General features: G+C 44.3%; 1 protein-coding gene across 9 annotated transcripts in view; it reads right to left on the bottom strand.

The window, feature by feature from the left end:
* Positions 1-6,435: 6,435 nt before the first annotated feature.
* The window catches only part of SLAMF6 (SLAM family member 6), a 35,845-nt gene continuing 17,488 nt past the window's right edge, over positions 6,436-24,792 (bottom strand). Inside the window, exons 2-8 of one of the 9 annotated variants that reach the window (XM_082704305.1) lie at positions 19,107-19,439; positions 14,877-15,137; positions 14,339-14,461; positions 14,058-14,096; positions 12,927-13,006; positions 11,282-11,356; positions 6,436-10,910 (exon numbers count right to left, since the gene is read on the bottom strand). In XM_082704305.1, coding sequence (XP_082560431.1) covers positions 10,863-10,910; positions 11,282-11,356; positions 12,927-13,006; positions 14,058-14,096; positions 14,339-14,461; positions 14,877-15,137; positions 19,107-19,439 — 959 coding nt within the window. In that variant the 3' untranslated portion in view covers positions 6,436-10,862. The remainder of the gene's footprint in view (positions 10,911-11,281; positions 11,357-12,926; positions 13,007-14,057; positions 14,097-14,338; positions 14,462-14,876; positions 15,138-19,106; positions 19,440-24,792) is intronic. The other 8 variants (XM_082704306.1, XM_082704307.1, XM_082704301.1 and 5 more) reach the window with 8 other exon arrangements.

Raw genomic sequence — 24,792 nt, 5'->3', positions numbered from 1 at the left:
TTTTAAAAATATTTTATTTATTTATTTGTCAGAGAGAGGGAGAGCGAGAGAGCAAGCACAGTCAGGCAGAGGCAGAGGGAGAAGTAGGCTCTCTGCTGAGCAAGGAGCCCGATGTGGGGCTCCATCCCAGGACGCTGGGATCATGACCTGAGCCGAAGGCAGCTGCTTAACCAACTGAGCCACCCAGGCATCCCTCTAGTCTTCTATTTCTGATGATCAGTGCAGAGAATTTGGATGTCCTTCAGGTGGCTTAAATTCATTCAAGACCATGTTAATTATCTTCTCCAAACTTCCTCCTCTTCATTTTTGAATTTCAGCCAATCATCGATATATTTGACTCATCATAGTCATATGTCTCATCCTCATCTCCCATATATAGTCAAGTCACTGATTTCTGTGAATCCCATTTCCAAGCTCTGAGTCTTATATCTGAATGTCAACACTGATTAAGTCTGACACTTTGCTTCCTTCAAACCTCTATCTGTGCAACAAAAAGTTGGTGAGGAAAAACAGAAAGGTACTGCCCAACTGCATAGAGGTCTAGGATATGTAGTTTATTAGATGTTCTCTTTCTATAGCCCAGGAAGACCCATAGAAGGAAGATGGGATGGGTGTTGAATGCCAGCCCACTGCCTTGACAAGTCATCCTGAGATTCAGGAGAGGGAATGTTCTAGGTTGAGAACTGGTGTGTGTGTGTGTGTGTGTGTGCATGTGTATCCACACCAGATAAGAAGTTTTGGTCTCAGATTATTATTTGTAAATTTTTTTTAGAAGTCACTAACTCAGAGAAGCCTTCCTTGATCCCTTTGTCTGAGTAGGCTTCTCCTCGTTATTCTATAATTGTTCCTTCATCAGTTTACCAAAAGTTTAGAGTATCTATTTCTTTTCACACACTATTTTTTAAAAAGATTTTATTTATTTATTTGATAGAGAGAGTCACAGTGAGAGAGGGAATACAAGCAGGGAGAGTGGGAGAGGTAGAAACAGGCTTCCCACCAAGTAGGGAGTCCACAATGCGGGGCTCCATCCCAGCATTGACCTGAGCTGAGGCAGACGCTTAATGACTGAGCCACTCAGGCACCCTTCGTCTCACACACTATTTTGAGTGCTAAGAATACAGTGAAGAAAAAGGACAAAATCCATACCATCACAGAACTTAGACTCTAATTGGGGAGCTAGGCAAGAAACCTGTATAGAAATAAATAATGTATCTATATGTGGTATGAGAAAACAAAGGGTACAGGACAGAATGAGTGGGGGTAGGGAGGCTGGGAGAAATTTTAGGTAGGAAAATCAGAGAAATCTTTGATATGATTGGTGAGAAGAAACTGGCCATACAAGGATATGGGGAGAGAGATGTGAACTGAGAGTGGCAAGTATAAAGCCCTGAGGCCGTAGAGCCTGGCAGGTTCAACATGCCTGTACCTCTGAAGGACTCATATAGCACTTACCACGGAGGTAATTTTGTATTTATTTGTGTTTACTCACCCGGATCTGTTGCATATTTGTATAGTGTCCGTTATCCCCATGATTTCTGAGGACTGAGGCCCTGTCTATCTTTTTAAATGTTAATACCTAGTACCTAGCACGTAGGGAGCAGTTAAATGTTTACCAAATTAATGAATAGCTAAATGTCAACTGCTTAATAAATGCAATTATTCATAGGATTAACTGTTGAAGAGGTGCATTTTGTTTTCTAAATATAAGCCTGTGACACTGACTAGGTCTCTTCAAACTGCACGTTCTGCCCTCTGTCATAAGCAGGCTCCTGTCCCTTCCTTTCTTGAAAGTCTCTGTTGTAAGAAGTTAAAAACTTAAGTTACCTTCCCTTTTGTCTTAAATTGCTGTGAACTCACCCTATGACTTGGATTGTTATCATATCCCAGGAGGGTCTTTTGTAGGGAGTTTCTCCTTTGAGTCACTAGAAGTATTAATGACATATAGTCCATGGAAATGAGTAAAAAGAGAGAGAAAGGGGCAGAGTTTAAGGTGATTATGGGACATCCAGTCAGCAGAATCATGAGAAACAAATCTATTTATGAGAAAAGAATCCTAAGAGAAGCCAAGCCAAAGAAAGGGAAGAAGGACCAGAAAGAGAGAGGAGAGGGCTAGGCTGGCACAACGTACTGAGAACTAAGAAGTGGGAAACTTTTGGAGTGGAGAGGACTCTGTAATGTCAAATGCCCCAGAAGGCACCGGCATACTGATGCTTTTAAGAAGGAGGCTTCAGAAGAGTGGTACGACGAGGTATGAAGAAGTGAAATCTGGGGACATAAGTCATTCCTTTTAGTGGTCTGGTAGAGGTCAATGACAATGGCCTCTTCCTTCTTTCCCACAGAAAGTGTCTTCAGGCAACATCTGGGAAGAGGAGAATCAGGAGTTCAGCCTTCCCCCCTTCTCAACTTGAGAAGTCATTTCTCAGCTCATTGTCATCACAGTGAAATTCAGCATGAAAGGTCTGCCCAGGGACTCTGGAGCAGGGTTGCCTTCTCTCTGCTCTGCCTCCATCAGTGGCAATCTTCCTCCTAGAAACATATACATTGGACCCGGATGGGGGCTCTGTGGGTCTTGACTAAAAGCTTTGGAGAAATGTTCTAAAGCCGCACAGGATCCAACTATTGGTTTAGGGGTAGATGGGAGTGAGGAAGGGAGGTCAGGCCTTTTGCCTGACTTACTAATCTGCTTCTTGGACCAGTATGGAGTGGGGCAAAGCTTCATGGCTTAATCTAGAGGTTGGAGATTTAAATCTTTATAGATATCAGGCATATCAAATAAGTCAGTGAGGTGGGTGGGCCAGGCCAGGGATGAAGTGTAGAGTGTGAGCCCCATTTAGAATAGGACAAATGTCCCTTAACACCAGATATTGCTGCCCTATAGAAATGTGCTCCTAGTATGGTAAGGGATCTGGAAACCATTTTTAAAGAAGGTAAATTGTCTCAATTTTTCATGTTCCTCTATAAAAAATTAAGGTGAAGGGGACTGGGAGATATAGGCCTTCAGTTATGGAATGAATAAGTCATGGGGAGGAAAGGCACAGCATAGGAAGCTAGTCGATGGTATTGTAATAGCGTTGTCTGTGACAGATGGCAGCTACACTTGTAGTGAGCACAGGGTAATAACAACAACAAAATTAAAGCACTGTGGGGCCAGATATCTGTAGATAGGATCTTCATCTTCAGCTGCCAGTTTGTGATTTCTGGTTTAGGACTTAAGAAAGTATGCCAACGGAATCCTTTGCTCATTCCTCACTTCATTACTGACTCCCCAGCCCCACAACACCTCCATCATCGATCCCAAACCCCTTTTCCCAGCCATTCACTGACTCTGATTGTTTTCTCCTCCACCCTTATGTGCTAACTCTGAGGGAGGCAGCAGGTGGGCAGCAGCCTGTGGAGAGGAATGGGGAAGAGCTGGGGAAGCTTCATCTCCAGCTTGGTTTCTCGAGTCTGCAAGCGCGCCATCTATGTTCTATTAAAGTACCTGAAGATCAACACATTACCTCGCCAAGGAGATCAGTCTCCTCTCAAAGACCACACCGTGTAGTCTATGTGTGCAAAAGAATGTTTCTGCCAGTACGTAGACCCGAGTCTACTCCCTCGGAGTCAGCGAGGGAGTTCAGAAAGGCTGCACCTGAATCCCAGCCTAGAATAATTAGATCAGTATCTTTGGATGTCAGATCCTACATTGGTGGGTTTACAAGCTCCTCTTGTGGTTTGGATGAGCAGTCAAGGGCTGAGAACCACTGTATAGGTGATTACTGAAAATATAGAAAGGGTGAAGGGGTTTGGATTAGCAAAGGTCCAACGAGAAATTGCATGGACTTGTGGCGTGTCCATTGGTCATTGGCTTTCTCCTATGGATGTCGGAAGTTGCACTGGGAAATTAGGATGGGACAGGGCAAGCCTTTGGGTTGGATGCTGGCTCAGCAAAATGGAAAGCGAAGGAAGAGAGCACAGAGTGTTAATAATGACTTTATTGATGTGTGGACAGGCAGTGAAAGCTATCAGATAGGGACTAAGGGTCTGGATGACTTCAAATGAGTGAGGGAGGGAGGAAACATCAGTGAGTAGAGGGGGCATGTAAGGAAGAGGGGTAATTTCGTATTTCAGATTCCAGAGGCCATTGTGATGAGACAGTTTGGGGTTTGCCATCCTGGTGTGATTCCACTGAAGAGCTGTCTCTCTTTATACCAGGAATCCCCTCTTGTGTTCCCAGCATTCACATACACTGGTTGTATTCTAACAATCTTAATGTCACTCATTCTGTACCCTGGTCCTTCCTCCAGTCTTTAAATTCCCCATCTACCAAATTACTTCTGATCTATTGTTTGCTCCTTTATTCAACCCGTAGGTATTGAATGTCTACTTTGATAGACTAGGTACCATGTGAGGTTCTGGGGACACAGTCACTATTCTCTTGAAACTCAGAATGCAGTATGGTAGATATATCAGACATAAAATTACATAAATGCTTATTAAATTACAATTTGTGTACGTGTTTGGAGAGACAGAGGGAGCTATAAAACCACAGTTCAGGAATAGTGAGGGTCAATTTGTCAGAGAAGGCTTCTCTAGAGAAATGATATAGAAGCTGAGTCCTGAAGGATGACCAGGAGCTGGCTGGCCTGTGTGTGTGTGTGTGTGTGTGTGTGTGTGTGTGTGTGTGCATGCATGTGTGTGTGTAGAACCTATCACAAAGGGAACTGAATATGCAAAGGCACAGAAGCAGAGTTTGCACTCTTCCAGGACTGAAATGAAAATGTGATGGGGTGCTGTGGAAGGAGTGGAGATGTAAGTAGGGGTCTTGCAGGTCATGCCAAAGGTTTGGGACTGCCAGGGGTTGGACTGGGCTGCTTAAAAGGGGACAGGACTTCTCTTTCATGACTCTCCCAGAACAGCCAACCACAGTCTCCTTCCCTCAATCAAAGCAGTTTAATGGTGGTGCAGTTTCCTCCATTCTGCAAGGAAAACATTGAAGAACAAGCTTATTTTCTGGACAAAGCAAGGTTTTTGTTTTTGCTTTATAGGAATTTTGTAGGCATAGAATGGTTTCTTCACTGGCTGCAAAATGCATTTTCTATGTCTTGGGAATGGGGCATCCAAGTCTTAATGTGTTTACCTTCATAACAATAGATTACTTACAGTTGGCTAACTCCTTTTGTTTCCCACAAGAAAGGGAATAAAATGATTAATTATATGGTGAACATTGGGTGGTCTTCAGGCCTGTAAAGGAGGTTTCTCATTAACAATGGTTCCACTTATTGATATGAGAAAGAGTAGTAGAAGAGCCTTGGAGAGCGAAATCCAAAGGTTTTTTTTTTCTTTTTCTTTTTCAGCATTCTAAATTTGATATGTGTGTTAGACATCTAAGTGGAGATGCCAAGGAGTGATGTAAGCCAACAGGACAGGCTAAAGATTTAAATTTGGGAACCATTAGCATATAAATCATATTAAGACGATGGAAATGGTTGATATCATGTAAGAACATGGAGATGGAGAAGTGAAAGGGGCCCAGGTTTGAAGCTTAAGTCCAGTCTTTACTGGTCCTGCAGAGGAGAAAGAAGTTCAGAAGGAAACCGAGAAGCAGCTGGTAAAGAAGAAGAAAACTTGGGACAACGTGGTTTCACAGAAGCCAACAGAAGAGAGTGTGACACTGATAATAAATATGGAAGATGTTTAAAGATTTAAGAAAATGTAAGAATTAAGAAATCTATATTTTATTACCTGGTCTATGGTGAAGTGGTAGCTTAGTTTTTCTTAAAACTTGTTTCTTACTCACTTCTTAGATATTCATGGACACATTTCTAGTTCCCATTTTAGTAGTGATCCTGTCCAGGGCTGTCCAGGCTCAGGGTGGGTTCTTGTAGATTTCCTGCTCTAGATAGATTAGTATCCCTTTCCATGACTTGATCTCCAATTCTCTGGCATCCTAGATGTTGAAAACGTTTCTCTGCCTGCCCTGATTTCACAGATTATTCCTTCTTCCTCTCTGCCTTCAAAAGTCTTCCTTTTTGTTGGTTGATCCTCTCAGTGTAGAAGGCACAATTTTACCCAAAGAGATTTCCTCTGAGCTTGACGCCATCTTGTAGGGCATGGCAGTAAACTTCTCTTTCCTTGATGCCTCCACAACTCTGTTCCTAGAAGTTCTTCCTTCTTCCTGATCAAATTTTCTCAGTCCTTTCCTATTCCACTGACTGAGCATATAGTTGATGGCCAATATGTGAGATTAATTTAACTTTGATGAGTTTTGTTTGGCTCATCTATTGTTTGCAACCACTGTTTTGGCCATTCCCTATTCAAGCTGGCTCACCCTTTCCCACTGAATCTTTTCCACTGAATCTTAAAAGCTGGTCTCCATCACATAGTTTCCATCCCATGGGCTCTCCCCAACAGTCCTGGCCTGTTTAAAATTTTGCATTTAACTTTAAAAATGGATTTAAATTTTAAGAAGAATTTTATTCATTTAAAATCACAAAACCAATACACTATTACTATAGTTATTTAAATGGTTCAGAAATATATAAAGGAAATCATAGATACAAAAGTTGGAATATCTCACAGAAGAGACAGATAAACGTTTTAATGAGGTGATAGCAAAGGTAGTTCCCAAGACAATGGCTGTGCATCAGGCATAGAAAATAACCAGCTCAGCCTGGAGTAGGAGGTCAGATGCTCCAGTAGGGATGCCTCTAGAAGAACATAAAGCTAATAAGTTATTTAACAGATTTAACTAGGTAGAGAATTATATTGAGAATCGCTTTTACAGAGCTAACGGAGGGCATGGGAATCTAGATGTTTCATGAAAACAGAGCAAAGAGGGAAATGAGACAATTAGCTCCAAGAAAAACTAAAAACTGTGCAAGAAGAGACATGTAATCATAGTCACTTCTTGGCTCAGTAACCAACAATATTTTACATGGTCGTAATGATGAAAGCATTTAAATATGTATTTGGCCCAAACTGAGACGTCTTCATATTAGGAGGATGTAGTTTAGAATGAATGTAAACAGGTAAGAAGTCAGTAGACAACAGGTGGTACGCGCATCTGAGAGGCGAGTAGGAAACAAGACACTGTAGTTAGTTGTTAAATACATTTTATTTTTTTAAAGATATTACTTATTTGAGAGAGAGTGTGCACAAGGGGGGCATGAGGAGGGGGCAAGCAGACTCCTTACTGATCAGGGACCCCCATGAGGGGCAGCTGAAGGCAGACACTTAACCAACTGGGCCACCAAGAAGCCCCCTTGTTATACACATTTTAAAGCACTATTTGACTTTAAACTATTTGTGGATAAAACTGGATTAAAAAATCCACAACTGGATTTGTGGATAAAACTGATAAAAATTAATCAAAAAATAAAACTGATACAAATTAATCAAAAGCAAAAACAAATGTAGGACAACGACAGGTTCTAACATTGGGATATTGTTCAAGAGATATTCTTTTTTTTTTTTTTAAAAGAATTTTTAAAATGTTGGGACACCTGCAGGGCTCAGTAGGTTAAATGACTGATTCTTGGTTTTGCCTCAAGTCATGATCTCTTGGAGTCTGGGATTGAGCCCTGCCTGGGCTCTGTGCTCAGTGAGTAGTCTGCTGGAAATCGTCTCCTCCTCCCTCGCCCTCGGCTCCTCCCCCGCTCACATACTATTTCTCTCTAAAATAAATAAATAAAAACTCTATAAAAAAAAAAAGATTTAAGAAAAAGTTTAAGTAATCTCCATACCCAATATGGGGCTTGAAGCCCTAACCCTGAGATCCGGAGTCACAGGCTCCACCTACTGAGCCAACCACAGGCCCCTGGAGAGAAATTCTTAAGAAAAAAAAAAAAAAGGCAATCTAAAAAATAGTTCATTCTGGTAAAAAAAAAAAAAAAAAAAGTTGTTCTTTAATAGGAAACCATTTGTGGTATTTATCTTGGGGATTGGAGGGGATTTTTGCTTGTGGAATGTTTGAATTATTTATGATGAGGATTATTTGTTTTTGTGATCAGAAAAAGACACACCAAGGAAAGATGTAGCAGAGTGACGTCAGCTAGATGGTGGGATAAGAGGGCCCCAGCCTTGCCCTCCCACAGGAATACCGATGGAAGAGCCATTCATGGACAAATACACTTTTACTAGAGGTCCAGGGTCTCGTTGAGAGGTCCTAGGAACCAGCGGAACCCAAAATCGGAGAACAGCCATGTCGCAAAGGGTGAGAACAGTCTCACTTTACGGACATCCGCCAGCCCCAGGCTGGCACAGCCCAGTGCTCGGAGAGACTCCCTCAGTCTGTGGTTCCTCTCACAGGAGACACAGAAAGTGAAGCGAGTGTGCCGGTTTCCCCAGCCTTTCCAAACGGGCCTGGGAATGTGCATTTCTGCCTCATGGAGGGGCAGTTAAGAACAAAGAAAAGGGGATGGGGCTCATGGCGACTGACATGTGAATCTCCAAAACCAGCCCATGGGCCCTGCCCATCAGCTGGTCCAATGGTGGAGCCCAGCAGCTGGCCTGTGTCGGCCCTTGCAGAGGTCACCCCATTGGGCACGCTCCACCCCACCATGCACGGCCCTACAAACAGCACCCAGCTTGCAGCAGTCAGCAGGGATGCCAGCAGCTGGTTGGCTCTGCAGGACTGGGAGAAAGTGCACAACCTCCCCCGCCCCCAGCCCCCCACGACTGCTCCTTCAGCAGGGAAGGAGAATAATGGAGCTTGTACCCATTATCCTGCGATGCTGAGTACTACTCTGGGGAAGATGGACTGGTGACTCAGCCCTTAGTCTGGTTCTGCAGAGTAAGGAGAGAGGGTGTACAATTTCAGTCCTGCATGAGGAGTAAGTCCCAGAGAGGCACTGTGCCTCGCTGAGCCTATAATGAACAATATCGTACTTTACACCTAAAAATTTGCTTCTCAAATAGGTCTTATGTTAAGTGTTCTTATCACATAAAAAACTGAAAATTAAAGAGATTAGAGGAAACTTCTTGTGGTGCCAGATATGTTTATTGTACCAGTTGTGGTCATGGTTTCACGAATGTGTTCTTATCTCCAGACTCATCAGGTTGTGTGCATTAAGTATGGACAGCTTTTTGTGTGTCGATCCTACCTCAATAAAGTGTTGAAAAATAATTTGTTTAAAGATCTCCATCTTGGGGTGCCTGAGTGGCTCAGTTCTTGGGCATCTGCCTTTGGCTCAGTTCATGATCTCAGGGTCCTGGGATCCCAGCTCCGCATCAAGCTCCCTGCTCAGCGGGGAGCCTGCTTCTCCCTCTCCCACTGCCCCTGCTTATGCTCCCTCTCTCGTTCTGACTCTCTGTGTCAAATAAATAAATAAAATCTAAAAAAAAAAAATTTCAAACTCACACAAAAAATTAGAAAATTCTTTCCTAGAGATGAAAGAATGAAATTTTAAAATCTGATCAGAGGAAAAAGGTAGGAAATGATGTGGAACCAGGACACGGAGGATGTATCCTATCTCCTCTCTTGTGCTGAGAGTTTGCGAGAAGGTTCTGTCAGCTCAGGAGGGATGCAGTTTCATAATGGAAACAACAGCAGCAGAAGAGATGCTCACACTCACCGAGCTGTTCCGTGTGCTAAGCCCCAACACAGGGAGCTGCAGGTAGCTCGCCTTTAATTCTCACAAAACTCTACCACACATTCATTTATTTATTAAAAAGTATCTGTTGAACATTTTCTATGTGCCAGAGGCTCTGGATACAGAGATAAAATCATCATGGTCCCTTTCCTGGAGAGGGTACAGTAGAGTAGAAGAAATAGTCCTTAAATAAAAATAAATATTTAATGGCATATGATAAATGACACATAAGGTGTGGCAGCATAACAGGGTTTAGGGTTAGGTCCAGTGGCCTGAAGGTCTTTCTTGGAGGGTAACATGTATATATTGAGACCTGTAGAGTAAGGAGGCAGGCAGAAAGGGTCTTGAGGCAGATGTGAGGAAACTCTCTCCTCTGATGGAGGGGCTGAAAGAGAATCAGAGAAGCCAAATCAGAGCAGGGCAGGGAGGGAGGCGTGATGGCTAAGGCTGCAGGTGGGCCAAGCCATCCAGAGCTACGGAGACTCGGTTTCTTTCTGAGTGCCTGGGAAGCCTTGCAAGGCCAATTTTAAACAGTCAAGTGAAGGATCTGGTTTATATTAAAAATATTTCTCCAGCTGTCTTGTAGATCAGAGGGAGATAAGAGCAAAAACTGGGGAAATTTGAAATGTGCTTACTGTCACATTTCATGTTGGAGATGATCATGGGTTAATACAGGGTGGTGGATAAGGTTTGGAGAGAACTGGGTCCGTCTACAGTACATATTTGGGCCTGGTGATGGAACAGCTGAAGTCAAGGCTAACTCTGGTTCCTGGTTTGAGTAACAGGCTGATCCCCATTTTTCAGTCTAGGAGACCAGAGCTCAAGAGGTTGCAGAACATGTCCCAGGAGGTATGTCTATAAACCACATGTGAGGGTTTGGAAATAGGCCCAGCCAGTTCCAGAGACAACATACATAACAAATCCACTGTACTCCCTCCCAGTGAATCACAATCCAGCTTTCTAAAAGGGGAGGAGTGGTTGTCCTTGAATTATAACTCTCTGTCAAACACAACTCTGTCAGTTCCCAAAGAGAAAGTCAATGTCCAGGCTTGTTCACGGAAGCAGATTAGAACATGTTATTTGGATCACACGCTGGAAATGACGTTATTCCCAAGATGTTTGACGTACTTGAGCAGGTTCTAGTCCGAGGAACTGGAAGGGATAATCCTAAATATTCAAATTCTGTTGCCAGGCAGAAACCAAGCTGTGATCTCCCCGATGGGATCGGGAGAAGCTGTGTCACTCTGAGTCTGAGAAGAAGCTGAGTTCCTTTTGAGACCTCTCAACAACTTAAATGACATTATTGAGGGCAGTTGTCCTGGAAGAAATAGGTTTACTCTAATGGAAAAAAGGAAAATGAAGTAGGTTAGTTGAGACCAGAGCCTCCCAGGCTACCTCTCATGCCTGTAGAGAAGGTCTGGAGAACACTAACTGGCGGATAAGGATATTGATAGCTAAGGCAAAGTTAAATTAAAATTTGAATTAAAAAAAACTCATTAAATTCAGGTACATTGAAAACCTACTTATGGGTGGAGATCCTGAAATACAAGATAACTTCCTGGATATGTTTTGGTGATGTCCTGAGGCTTTCTATACCCTGCTGGTATTCTTGCATTTATAGAATGACCCCTTTACTTGTACTTTGACTGTAAACTTACAAGTCTGGGAGAGAGGTAAGATGTGAGAACAGGGGGCAATCATGGGCTTACCTCTTTGGACTGATGAACTGTGGAGTAAATGGTGGAGAAATCACTGCTTTTCACAGGTGTTGGGCTATTTATTTGCTGCAAAAAATAACCACACACATTTGTCTCACACAGACGAAGAGATGTTCATGCACAGATGCATTCTGAGGGAAGACAATGTGATATAGAGGCATGATGTTGAAGTTCTTCAGGAGGAAAAGGCTAGAGACTGTGTGGCCGGAGGAGCTGGAGACCAAACACCATGAGCTCTCCAACCTGAGAAGTTTACTGACACTTCCTGAGGCCTACACAGAAGCACAACAGCCCAGCAAACCAGTAGCTCAAGAGCCAGAAAGGCGCAGAAGGGTGACCTTGTTGGTAGGTGGTGTGAACAAAAGGAAGGATTCTTTCCTGCCTCCAACTCTGCTCTCCTTCCTCCATTTTAAGAACGGATTCTATAGCTGAGGTGTACAAAAATATTGGGTCTTTTGTCTTAGATCTTTGCTCATTACAACTGGAGGTATTGCCTGCTCTAGTGTGTCCCTTGACTCGAATTGCGTTGTCCTCATGACGTTGGGTTCTCCTCAAGCCCAGGGAATGGAAAAGTAGGAGGAACCCCCCAGTCCGAAGAATGGTTCTGCTTGGAATACGAACACAGAAGTAACAGCAGAAGTGCCTGTGCTCACACGTTTTGACATTTAAAACTAATTAAGGAATATTTAAGATATTTATTAAAACCTCTGGGACACTGCAAAGTATAATTATTGCTAAAGAAAAAGTTAGAAAATTTGCTGGAGATTCATGTATTGGTTTGTTGAGGGCGATTCATCTTGTCTTCAGGATGACCTTGAAAGAAATGTCTGAATAAGCGAGAGTACCCCTTCTTGTTACCTGTCTTCAAGGGGCCTACCTTGCAAGTAACAGTGAGGGGCTGTGTGACATTTGACACTCACTTGGGGAATCTAAGACTTCTAGCTGGACCATTGCTCCCATGAGTTGGCGAATGCTGAGGTATCTTGGCTTACTTTCCAGAAGACGTATAGTATTATTCAGAAATGTTCACCTCCAGGTGCTTCACTTGGGTGGGGGGGGGGGCTGTGAAATTGCTGATGTGTGGCGGGAGAGTTCCTGGTGGCTGACCAAGGCCATCTGTTATGTTGCAGCGGGGGGAGAGGGTTGAAGCCTGCTCATGCCTTACCGTCTTCTACTGTTGCAAATCCTTGCCCCACTTCCTCTCTTGAGAGACTGTTTCTGAGTTCCCCTATTTCCACTGCATCCAGGGTGAGAAATCCCCTGCGACCGAATTGTCTGCTCTGGAAACTCTGACTTAAGTGAACTCTGATCCATTCAGCAAGTATTTACTATGCATTGTGCTCCGGGAAGAGAGAGGAAGACGTAATTTTCACTTCAGGTAGCTTGTAATTAAGCTGAAAAGGGACAAGACTTGCTGATGCATCAGCAGTTAGAGGACCATGTGAAGCAGGGTATGAGCAAACACACCATGGGACTGAGCCCTGGGGGCTAGCTACGTCCCACATACAATGCCACTGCCTCTCCTCTCCTTCACGGTGTGCGTCATTGGATTAGTCAGATGATTGTGGTGACAAGTTTGTGAATAAAGGCTATACAAATCATGGCAATGATGGAGAATAAAGCTGAAAAGACTCACCCTGTTTGGATGTGTGACATGAGCGTACACGGTATTCCCTGGAGAGACGGAGACATAGTCTATGTTCCTTATGGTCTCTGCTGTTAACATAGGAAGGTGCAGTCAGTGTCCTGCTCTCCTGGGACCTTTGCCTACACCAGGGCACTTTTTGGCTCTAAAGAGGCAGTTGCTCAAGGCAATGCCCTTCCCTAGGGTTCATTCATTTTTGACAGTCTTTGAAGTTCTGGGTTGAATCAGAACCTTCTAAGCCATGTGTTCTATTTCTGACCTTACCTCTTAGAGGTACCCTAAAGCTTCGGAGTCTACCTCTGGGTTTGCACTGGGCCAGGGAGCTCCTGGACCAAATAGCACTGCCTATACAAGGGCTAGAGAACCTCCTTGGCTCCTTTAATGGAGCCAGATTAGGTCACATATATAATACTGTTAAACTTCTCAGATTATATTGTAAGTGATTATACTCTAGAGGACTGTATTATATTCTATTATTTATATTATATTCTATTATAGAAACTGGAGGCTCAGAAAGTTCAATTAACTTGGTACAAAGTCCAACAGGAAGTGATGGAACAGAAGGTGCTGCCTGCCTTCTGACTGTGAACCTCATGTTTGTCCTCTACACACAGTGTCATATCTCTCAGCCAGGAAATGAGACTCACAGCCAATCTGAAGCCAGAACCTGTGTTCCTGACTCTATATCATACTTTCTTTTTAGACTGCATCTACTCAGTGTTCAAACCTTGGCTGAAAGAGTGATGGGTCAAGCAGTTTGTCTTTGGACCTTTGATGCTCTAACCTTGTCCCTGCCCTAGGCTTGTTGGTTGATAATGGACAGGCCATGAACATTTCACTGGCACCTGGTTTCTCATCAGCAGGGCGGGGAATGACCTTAATCCCGCTCAAAGAAACTGAGTGAGTGACTGGTTTGCATGCTTGTAAGGGGTCCTTTAGGTCCCAGAGGGGAGAGACACGCGTAGTAACAGGTCATATCCTTTTGCACCATCTGGTCCATCTCAATAATGACATTCCGTCTCCCTCCTCTCTCATTACGCAGCCCTCTGACTAGCCCTTTCCTCCTCCATTAGGCTCTCCCCATCCGTTCTATGATTGGGAGCTAAGATTGTGCAAGCTCACCAGGACTCTGGGTGTGTGGAGTAGAGAAATGAAAGATGCCTGAAAAATAAAATCAGGTAAATTGAAATTTGTGAGTGTAGTGAGAGAGGCTCCCACACCCTACCCCATGCCCACAGGTGTGTCTCTAGAGGATGTGGGGGAGGTGGGCTGCACGGGAAGTGCAGCTAGACCTTGAAGCTTGGTTGGGCATTTGCCGGTCGGACCCACTCCCCTTAGAAACTTAGCAGGTCTTTGGTCGCATCCCAGGGGTTGTCCCAGTGGACGAGCCTCCCTCCTTTTACCTGTCCTCCACAAACAATCTTTTTTCCTCCAAACAACCACAGAGATGGCTGTGCACATCAAAATAACCACAACCACAGTTACAATCCACTTGGCATCAGGCTGATTTTTCGTACTCAAAACACCTGAAAAAGGAAAAAGGAAGTTGCATTTGAGACACAGGGAGCGTTTTCCTCCGAGCCTCTGCTGAGCCCCTTTTAGGCCCCCTTTTGGGGGCTGGCTAGGCTCTGGCTCTGGGTAGATTTTCGGAGAGTGGGAGTCCTGTGGCAGACAGGACAGGAGCCTGCTAGAGCCAGAGTGGGGAGCAGTTCTGACTCCCCAGGGACCTTGCCCCTGAGCTTTGAGAGAGCTGGAGGTGGGGTTGGGGGAGGGAGGGAGGAAGGCGAGGCCTCTGGAGGTGGTGAGAGGCACAGAGCGCCAGGACAGTGTTCGGCTGCCTCCCACTGGGCCACTGTTCTGAGGAATCACCTTGGGCAGGAGGGACACACCCCACCCCACAGCTGCTCAAAGCTCCCAGAGGCACCGGAGACAGACTGTTACCTTCGCAGAGTCTCTGTGTGGAGACAGAGAGGGATATGTTGCTGACAGGATTCTCAGCTATGCAGGTGAACTCCTGTTCCCCGGAATTCCTGGAGTCCCAGGAGATGGAGAGGTTTGCTTCATTTACAGATATGTTTCCTACAAGCTGCCACCTTACGAAGGTGTCGTTTGAGTTCTCCACAAAGCAGGTCAGATGGATCTCACAGGTCCCAGTCTCAGACAGCCAAGTGTGACTGGCAGTTTGGACGTTCCTCAGCCGTCCTGCGAGCAGAGAGAAGACCCGAACTAAGAACAAATGGCTTGCTTCAGCCCTCTGTGAAAAATATCCTTCCCGCCACGGCATGATTCTGCATTCCACTCAACACTCCAAGTTATGGTCTGTGTCCTCTGTAAGTCAGTCGGCTTCTATTGCTTAATTGATGACACCAAGGTCTGGGGTGACCAAATGATGAAGGGCTTCCACACGAGACAGAGCAGCTAGAGGGAGAAGCGGGTAGAGACACACCAGGGCAGCCACCGACTAGTTAGATGATTTGGGCTGCTTGATTTACTTTCTGGGCCCAGTTTATTTCTGGAGTCCTTTCTAGCCTTGCACATAGCCTCGTGTAAAGACATTTGGGAGTTCTGCTGAGGGTCGACTGTACTTGAGCCAGGGCAGAAGCCAGGAGACCAGACTCAAGAACCCTGTTTCCTCAACCATCACAATTCCCTTCCCCGGTTGGGATGGGAAATAAAAGCTTAACGTCCTTGCAGAACTGTATTTCTCACCAATCTGCAGGAATCCCGGACTCATTGTATCGGTGCTGGCTCCCACGGTGGCAAAGAGACTCTGGTGTGGAACACCAGCAAGTCACAGAGGGAAATGTTGAGAATCGGGAAACCAAGGAAAGGAGGGAAACTGAACGAGCAAGCAACTCTACGGAGCAAGAAGTACATTCAGACACGTGAGAGAACATCTGCTGTGGGAATTTCTGAGAGCAGAGGCCAGAAAATATTGGCTATTAAGAGGTCAGTAGCTGTGAATCAACAGGGAAATGGGAAAGTACAGAAAAGGCCACCGACATGGACTTGGCCGGAGGGTAATGGTGACCCAGAGGAGAACTTCATGACCCCCCTGCCCCCACTGGATCTGGTAGGAAGAGATTGAAGGATGCTCCAAGCTTTGTTAATGGAGCAGGAGGTGGGACATATTTCTAGAGGAAGGAGATTTTGTGTAATGGCAAGTGTCGGATTTGGAGTTAGGAAGACCTAGGTTAGACTCATGGCTTTGTCGCTTACTGGTTACACGACCATGGATAGGTTTTTAATCTCTCCGAACCTCAGTTTCCTTATCTGTAAAACTGGGCAATAATACCAACTCCTTAGGGAATTATGAGGATTAATTGAGACTGTGCCTAGCACAGCAATGGCAAATATTTGGCATGAATGCCACATTTCCCTCAACTTGTGTCTGCGGCTGACCTCAATCTATCTTGTTATCTTTTTCCAATTAATGAATATAAAATTGCCCACATGGCATTTCCGCTTGGATATAATGTGTGTCTCAAACCCAGCATGTTCAAAAGCATTCCGGTTTTTCTCTCTCAAGCCTGCTTAGTCCGTAGCCTTCAGCACCCTTGTTGGTAATCGCCTTTCCGGTTGCCAAAAACCCCGGAGCTGATTCACCGCTTCCTCTGATACCATATCAGGACATCCTTGTGGCTTTACCTCCTAACTATACCCAGAGTCCAGCCCCTTCTCCTTACCTCCACGGCTACCACCCTGGTGCAAAGCACCGGCAACTCTTGCTTGGCTTGTCACAGTGGCCTAATTGGGAGTTGGCTTCTACTCCTGTCCCCTGGAGCCTATTCTTAAGAGAGCAGTCAAAGGGATACATTAAACAAGTAAGCCAAATCATATTACTGCTCTTCAAAATGCTCTGATGGTCCTCAGCCTCACAGAGTAGAAGGCAAAGTATCTGTGATGGTTCTCAGAGCCTTCGCAGACATGGCCCCTATTTCTTTAGTGATCTTGTTTCCTGTTACTCTCCCCTCGCTCTGCTCCTTGGTGTTGGTCCTCCGTAGTGTTCTTTGAGCATGCTGGGCACAGGGAATGCCTATGCTAGATGGTTCTTCATTCAAACATCTACATGGCTCACTTTTTCACCTCCAACAGGTCTTGGCTCAAAAGCTATTTACTCAGAAATAGCTCCATTTAGAAATCACCCCTGTTCCCTGGCACTCCGGAGCCAAAAGGCTCTGAGAAAGGATTGGCATTGAACGTGGGGAGTATGGTTATTGTAGAGGAAGTCACGCTTGGTCTTCTGAAGAATGGCAGAAGAACATTGTCTCAACAAGTATAGTGGAGCCCAATATGGGGTCTGTTCTCAGATTTTTAACTGGATGTCTCTCTTCTCTCCAGGGTCCTAGCTCTGCCTTGATAGTCCTGGTCACCCTGAGTGATTCTGCTTGTAGTGGGTTGAATGATGACACCCTCCCTTCCCCATCCCTCTGCCAAAGATATCCCCCTGTCCTAATTCCCAAAATCTTCTTTGGAAAAGGGTCTTTGCAGATGTAATTAAGTGAGATGAGGAGAGGATTCTGGATTATCTGGAGGGGCCCTAAATCCAATGGCAAGGGTCCTTGTAAGTGGAAAACAGAGATATTTGAGACAGAAGAGGAGATCACACAGGGAAAGGAGGATGCAGAGACTGGAGTGATGCTGTCACAGACCAACAAACACCAAGGAATGCCAACAACACCCAGAAGCTGGAAGAAGCAAAGAACCGATTGCCCTCTAGGGCCTCCAGAGGGAAGGTGTGGCCCTGCCCACACCTTGATTTTGCATGTAAGGCCTCTGGAATTGTGAGAGAATAAAATTTCTGTTGTTTTAAGCCACCATATTTGTGGCGTTTTGTTTTGGCAGCCTCAAAAAACGAGTACACTGTCCCAGGGTGATTTTGCCCCTTTGGTTGGAATTCCTCTTGCAGACCTTTCTAGACAATCTCTCTTTCCCATCATATTTACATGTTCTGCGTCCTATTCTTTTAGGGACACGACTTTGACCAATCTAAAATGGTAAATCCAGCCCGGCTAGCTCAGTCGGTAGAGCATGAGACTCTTAAAATGGTAAATCCATTTGGGGGATTCTAAAGGTTCACTTGTAACCTATTTGTGGTGACATTTTATTTTAACTAAAGTGCTCTTTTTGGATTCCATGTCTTAACACAAAGGACTCTGGGTGAATTTTAGATACCATGGATTCTGGAGGAGATAAGAATTATAGAATCTTGGTGGCCTTTAAAGTTGCCAACTGAATGCTTGGATCTCCTGTACAACATCCCCACCAAGTTACTGTCTTAAAGCCATTCATGACATCTCTGAACAGCATTGATTGCCAAAAGGAGGTTTTCCCCCACCCCAATCTGATTCATAAGCTGTCTCGTAGTTTTTATAACTTTATGTTGAGGACCTGAGCCATCTAGGGGAAATATTGTTAGAAATTAAATAACCTTGAGATGCCTGGGTGGCTCAGTTGGTTAAGCATCTCCCTTCAGCTCAGGTCATGATCAAAGTGTCCTGGGATCAAGTCCCACATCGGGTTCCTTGCTAAGTGGAGAGTCTGCTTCTCCCTCTGCCTGCTGCTTCCACCGCTTGTGCTCTTTCTCTCTCTGACTAATAAATAAATAAATAAAAATCTTAAAAAAAAAAAAGTTAAACAACCTTGATAGAAAATATCTTTCTTATTATCCCCTCATCTTTATAGGGCACTATTTTCTACACTGATCACTCTGCGGGGTCAGAGCGGCCTTCGTGTAAAAGGAGGCATCATGTCAGGCACTGTCTCCATGACTGCCGGCAGGTTGCTGGCACTGACTCGAGGCCTCAGGCGTAAGGGTGGCACCTGCCTCATGACGCTGTTGTGAAGAATATACTAGAGATACAAGTAATGCACAAAGTAAGAGAGTCACAGTGACTTCATTTCTGCTACTTCCGGAGATGTGCTGGTCAAGAGGAACTGTTTTACGGTGTGAGCGAGAGTGATGGCATCTGAAGCCAGGAGTTACAAGACTTACGTTCTCTTCTCCACTCTGCCACGAACTGGTGGGCTTGCTTTTCTGCCAGACCTCAGTTTGACCACAAAGCCATGCCTTTTACCACTAGGCTACAGTGCGTCCCTGTGGTCACATAGGATCTGACCTCCGTAGTATCTTTCAGCCCATACACAATTAAACCCCACGCTTTGACTCACTGAAGACCTGCAGAGTGTAACAGGAGAACTCTTTAGAGGTCTGAATGGTCATCTGGGCGCAGTAACGTCCTGCGTCTGCCCTGGTCAGGTTGCTGAGTCGTAGGGAGTAGTTCTCCGCCGGCTGCAGTCGATCTTTCCATTCTGGGTCAGTCACGAAGAAGTTGGAATCTGAGACAGCTTTCGGCAGTATGAAGGCGATGGAGTTTCCATTGTGAAGCCACGTGGTGGACTGAATACCCGTCGGCACAGGAGGCTTCAGGGAAAGAGTTACCGCCTCCCCCAAGACCCCATTCACTCTCAGTGACTTTGAGCTGTCTTGCGAAGCTGTGTTCCCTGTAAGCACAGAAGGGAAACAGCTATGACCATCCCCTCGGCCTACCCCTGCTCCCCACACCCTTTCCCCTAACTCTACCCATCTGCGAGAGCCTTCTGATACCCAAGCCCAGAGATGCGAGGTAGACAGACAGGGGTTAGGAGAAGTGCTGAAACGGACAATCACAGAGGTTCTACCCCCAACAAAATGTGTGGCGTTCCTGGATCATGGGCAGTTGGCCCAGATGGTTCTGGCCCGCTCCACCCTCCCACACGAGCCAGTCACTCCTGGGTCATGACCACGATATCTGACTCCAGCTTCTCAGTTCTCTGGGCATGAGGCGGACGGGGACACGGAACTTCATCTATGCCCTGGCATGGGCTCTAGAAACCACCAGTCTTTGCTGATGACGTTTAACAAAAGCTCAACCCTTACCGATTACCTACTCTGCTCAACGTAGTATGTTTGTGGGGCTTAGAGGACTGATCATGAGAATTTATAGCTCTTCTTATCCATTATTTCCTTTGATGCTGGTACAATTCTGGGAGGCAGGTCGGATGGATATTACTATCCCCATTTATAGATAAAGGAACTGAGGCATGAAGAGTTTAACTCATTTCCCCAGTGAGTTGTCCAGATAAAGAATATGAGTCAGAATTCAAACCTAACTATTCTGACTGCACGACTTTGTGCTCTTTTTATGATACCAGAAGATACCTTTTCTATTCTCAAAAAGATTATAGTGTAATTGAGGAGATAAAACTGATAAAGATCAAAGTAATATATATAAGAAGCTCCTGGGTGGTTCAGTTGGTCAAGTGTCTGACTGTTGATTTTGGCTCAGGTCATGATCTTAGGGTGTGGGGATCGAACCCCGCATCGGGCTCCGTGCTCGTGTCAGTTGTCTTAGCCCTTCTACCCTCTAGTAACCACATGGGTGAGTATCACAAGCAAAATCTCGAGCAAAGATTTATTTTGCTTTTATTTTTATTATTGATTCCATTTATTGAAAGTTTAAAGCCGGGCAAAACAAATCTGCTGCTAGAAGTCAGGACAGTGGTCCCCTTTGAGGAGGCAGGAGAGAGCAGGTAGAAGAGCGTAGACAGGGAATTCTGAGCTGCCGCTAACGTTCTATTTCTTGACCTGTGACTTGATACACAGATTTATTCATTTTATGACATTTCATTGAGTTCACCCTTAGGATTTGTATAGTTTTCTCACAGTGTGTTATATTTCTTTTATTTTTTAAAAATCTAAATTCAATTAATTAACACATAATGTCTTACTAGTTTCAGAGGTATCGTGATTCACCAGCTGCATTTAACACTCAATGCTCATTACATCAAGTGGCCTCCTTAATGCCCATCACCCAGTTACCCCAGCACCTCCCCACCTCCCCTCAGCAACCCTCAGTTTGTTTCCTAGAGTTAAGGGTTTCTTATGGTTTGTCTCCCTCTCTGATTTTGTCTTATTTTATTTTTCGTTCCCTTCCCCTGTGTCCCTCTGCTTTGTTTCTTAAATTCCACATATGCGTGAACTCATATAATTGTTTTTCTCTGATTGACTTATTTCCCTTAACATAATATCCTCTAGTTCTATCCACGTCATTGCAAATGGCAAGAATTCATCGTTTTGGAAGGCTGAGTAATATTCCGTTGTGAGATATACATATATATCTATACTCACATATTTATCCACTCATCTGTTGATGGGCATCTTGTAGGAGAATGAAATTGGACCATTTTTTCACACCACACACAAAAATAAACTCAAAATGAACGAAAGACCTAAATGTGAGACAAGAATCCATCAAAATCCTAGAGGAGAACATAGGCAGCAACCTCTTTGACCTCAGCTGCAGCAGCTTTTTACTAGACACGTCTCCAAAGGCAAGGGAAATGAAAGCAAAAATGAACTCCTGGGACTTCATCAAGATAGTTGCACAGCAAAGGAAACAGTTGATAAAACTAAAAGGCATCCCACAGAATGAGAAAAGATACTTGCAAGTGTCTTATCTGATAAAGGGCTAGTATCCAAGATCTATAAAGAACTTAACAAACTCAACACCCCCAAAAAACCAAATAATCTAGTCAAGACATGGGCAGAAGATGTGAATAGACATTTCTCCAAAGAAGACATCCAAATGGCCAACAGACACATGAAAAAATACTCAACGTGACTTGCCATCAGGGAAATGCAAATCAAAACCATAGTGAGATACCACCTCACACCAGTCTGAAAGGCTAAAATTAACCAGTCAGGAAACAACAGGTGTTGGCAAGGGTGTGGAGAAAGGGGAACCCTCCTACATTATTGGTGGGAACACAAGCTGGTGTAGCCACTCTGGAAAACAGTATGGAGGGTCCTCAGAAAGTTGAAATAGAGCTACCCTACGACCCAGCAATTGCACCAGTAGATATTTACCCAAAGGATACAAACATAGTGATCAGAAGGGGCAGCTGCACCCCAGTGTTTATAGCAGCAACCTCCATAATAGCCAAACTATGGAAGGAGTCACTGTGTGTTATATTTCAGTTAAAAATGTTAGAACAATAACAACAAAAAAATCAAACCAAAAGAGTTACAATGGCCTATAAGGACCAAAATAATTTGCTCATTTTTATCTCTCCGAACTAACTTCCTATCCCTCTCCCCAGACTGGTTCACTTTGCTCCAACTCTACGGGCCTGGCTATCCTTGACTAGACTAGGGCTCACACATGTGCAGTTCCCCCCGTCTGGAAGCCCTCCCCCCAGGGGTGCATGGGGCTCACTTTTTCACCTCAAAAAGGTATTTAATGCACACATTCCCTTCCAAAGAGGACCACTCTTCCCTCATCACCAGCTGCCCTTTTTTAATATTTAAATTCAGTTTCATTACCATACACTGTATCATTGGTTTCGGGGGTAGAATTTATGATTCGTAGATTGCATATAACACCCAATGCTCATAACATCGAGTGCCCCCTTCTTAACGCCTATTCCCCCCACCCACCTCCCCTCCAGTGACCCTCAGTTTGTTTCTCAGAGTTAACTCTCTAATGTTTTGTCACCCGCTCTGTTTTCATCTGATTTTATTTCTCCTTTCTTCCTGCTATATTCATCTGCTTTGTTTCTTAAATTCCACATATGAGTGAAATCATGTGGTATTTGTCTTTCTCTAAGTGACTTATTTCCCTTAGGATAATACCTTCTAGTTTTATCCATATCACTGCAAATGGCAAGATGTCATTGTTTTTGATGGCCGAGTAATATTCCACTGCACATATATACCACATCTTCTTTATCCATTCATCTGTCAAAGGACATCTGGGCTCTTTCCATACTTTGGCTATTGTGGACATTGCTGCTATAAACATTGGGGTGCTGTGTCCCTTCGAATCACTATGTTTATATTCTTTGGGGTAAATGCCCAGTAGTGGAATTGCTGTTTGTAGGGTAGCTCTATTTTTAACATTTTCGAGGAACCTCCATGCTGTTTTTCCAGAGCGGCTGCACCAGCTTGCATTCACACCCTTATACATTCAGCTGCCCTTGAATTTATTTTCTCCATAATGCTTACCATTTAGCATACTTTATAATTTTCATTTTTTAAAAAATTCTCTCTCCCTTCCACTAGGATGTAAGGTCTATGAGAGCAAAGATTTTTGTGTGTTTTTCATTGTTGTGATCACTCTGGAACAATATTTGGCACGTTGTAGGTACAGATGACTTATTCAATGAGTATTTGTAAGGAGTTTGGGAGTACCCTGGGGCCCGAGGACTCCCCAGGAACTGTTGCCTCTCTGCCTAGCATATTCCTTGAAATCTCCTTTTTAAAAAATTGATCGCAATTATGCATTTAACAAGACATTCTTCTACTATTTGCTTAGTTCTATGGTAACTCAGTGAATGAAGCCTTAGAAATCATGGCATTCAGACCATATGTATTAGATTCCTTTTATGGACCAATTTTGGGGCTAAAGATTGGGAATGTGAATAGAAAATGTTGGTCTTCTGGGCTTACTATGTGGAAGAGGAGTCCGGTAGGTAAGGGAGTAGTTTTGGTGCAGTGAGCTAGCCCCTGAGCTAGGATGGGCTGACCTCTGCACGGCCTGGTACCGGGTACACTCAGTACCAAATCCTTCTTTCTTTTTGTTGTTATTATGAAATGGTTTCCCTCTCTTTTCCAGAATCTTGAGAATAGGGATTGTGCTTTTTCTCTCTATCCCTAGCACACAGCACCCTTTCTAGCTCAATAAATGCCGTGCTCTGTGGGGCAAAGAAGTGAGCATCAGGGGCTGGGAGAGTTGCGGGTTGTCAGGGAACACTTCACAGGGGAGATAACATTGTGGCAGGGTTTGAATAAAAACAAGAGGTTCCCAGCGCTTAATTATTTGTGATTCTTCCAAGAATGCCCTCCCTGCTCTTTCTCTGCTCTGTTATTCCTTTTGTCGGAAATGTCTTTCTTCGCCTTTTCCACCTGGCGAGTTCCTAGTTATTGCTTCAAGGATGAGCTCAAATATCTGTTGGCCTCTGCTTATATTTGTGGAGAGTTTGCTTGGGTACAAGGTAATGAGAAAGGAGTCCTTAACAGCAGAAGAGACAAAGTGGGAGAAGGTAGAGGAAGGGAAGATAGTGGTCCCTGAAGGTCTACAAATAAAGAAAAAGGCTGGAGGCACTTTGCTTGGGGAAGGTGAAGGACAGAAATTCTAGAAAAAATGTCCCAAAACCCTTCTGTGAGGCTTTGGACACAAGGAGAGAAGATTCTTCAGGGCCCAGGTGATTTTGTCCCCAGTGAACCCCACAACTCAAAAAAATCTTCAAAGCTTCTGCCTAGCTATCAATTGTGTCTTTTAGAAACTAGCTAAAGAATTGTTGGAACAGGAAAAGAAACGTTTTGAGTAGGAACCCTTCTGCCCCTCGCCCCCAGGGCAGGCCTGGGCAGATGATTCATAAAGCGCCTAACGGTTAACTCAGATTCATCACAGTTTTAAAAATCCCTGCCCTGGGAGAGCGTAAGCCTCGTGAACATAACATGCACTGTATGTATAGGCATGTTTTCTGAGTATGCGTGCGCAACTCTGTGTCTGCCCATGACGGGTGATGAGGAGCAACTCCCCCCGAATATTCATCCCAGACCCCAATGAGAGGATTCTGCTTATCTACAAATTTAATGCAATCACTGTCAAAATGCCAACAGCATTTTTCATAGAACTAGAACAAAAAATCCTAAAATTTGTATGGAACCACAAAAATCCCTGAAGAGCCAAAGCAATTCTGAAAAAGAAGAACAAAGCTGGAGAATCACAATTACAGATTTTAAGATACACTACAAAGTTGTAGCAATCAAAACAGTATGACACTGGCCCAATACAGACACAGAGATCAATGG

This window comes from Mustela nivalis (genome assembly GCF_964662115.1).
Source record: "Mustela nivalis genome assembly, chromosome: 16".
NCBI lineage: Eukaryota > Metazoa > Chordata > Mammalia > Carnivora > Mustelidae > Mustela > Mustela nivalis.
Note: the sequence above shows the minus strand (reverse complement) of the source record. Positions and strands in the feature narration are given on the sequence as shown.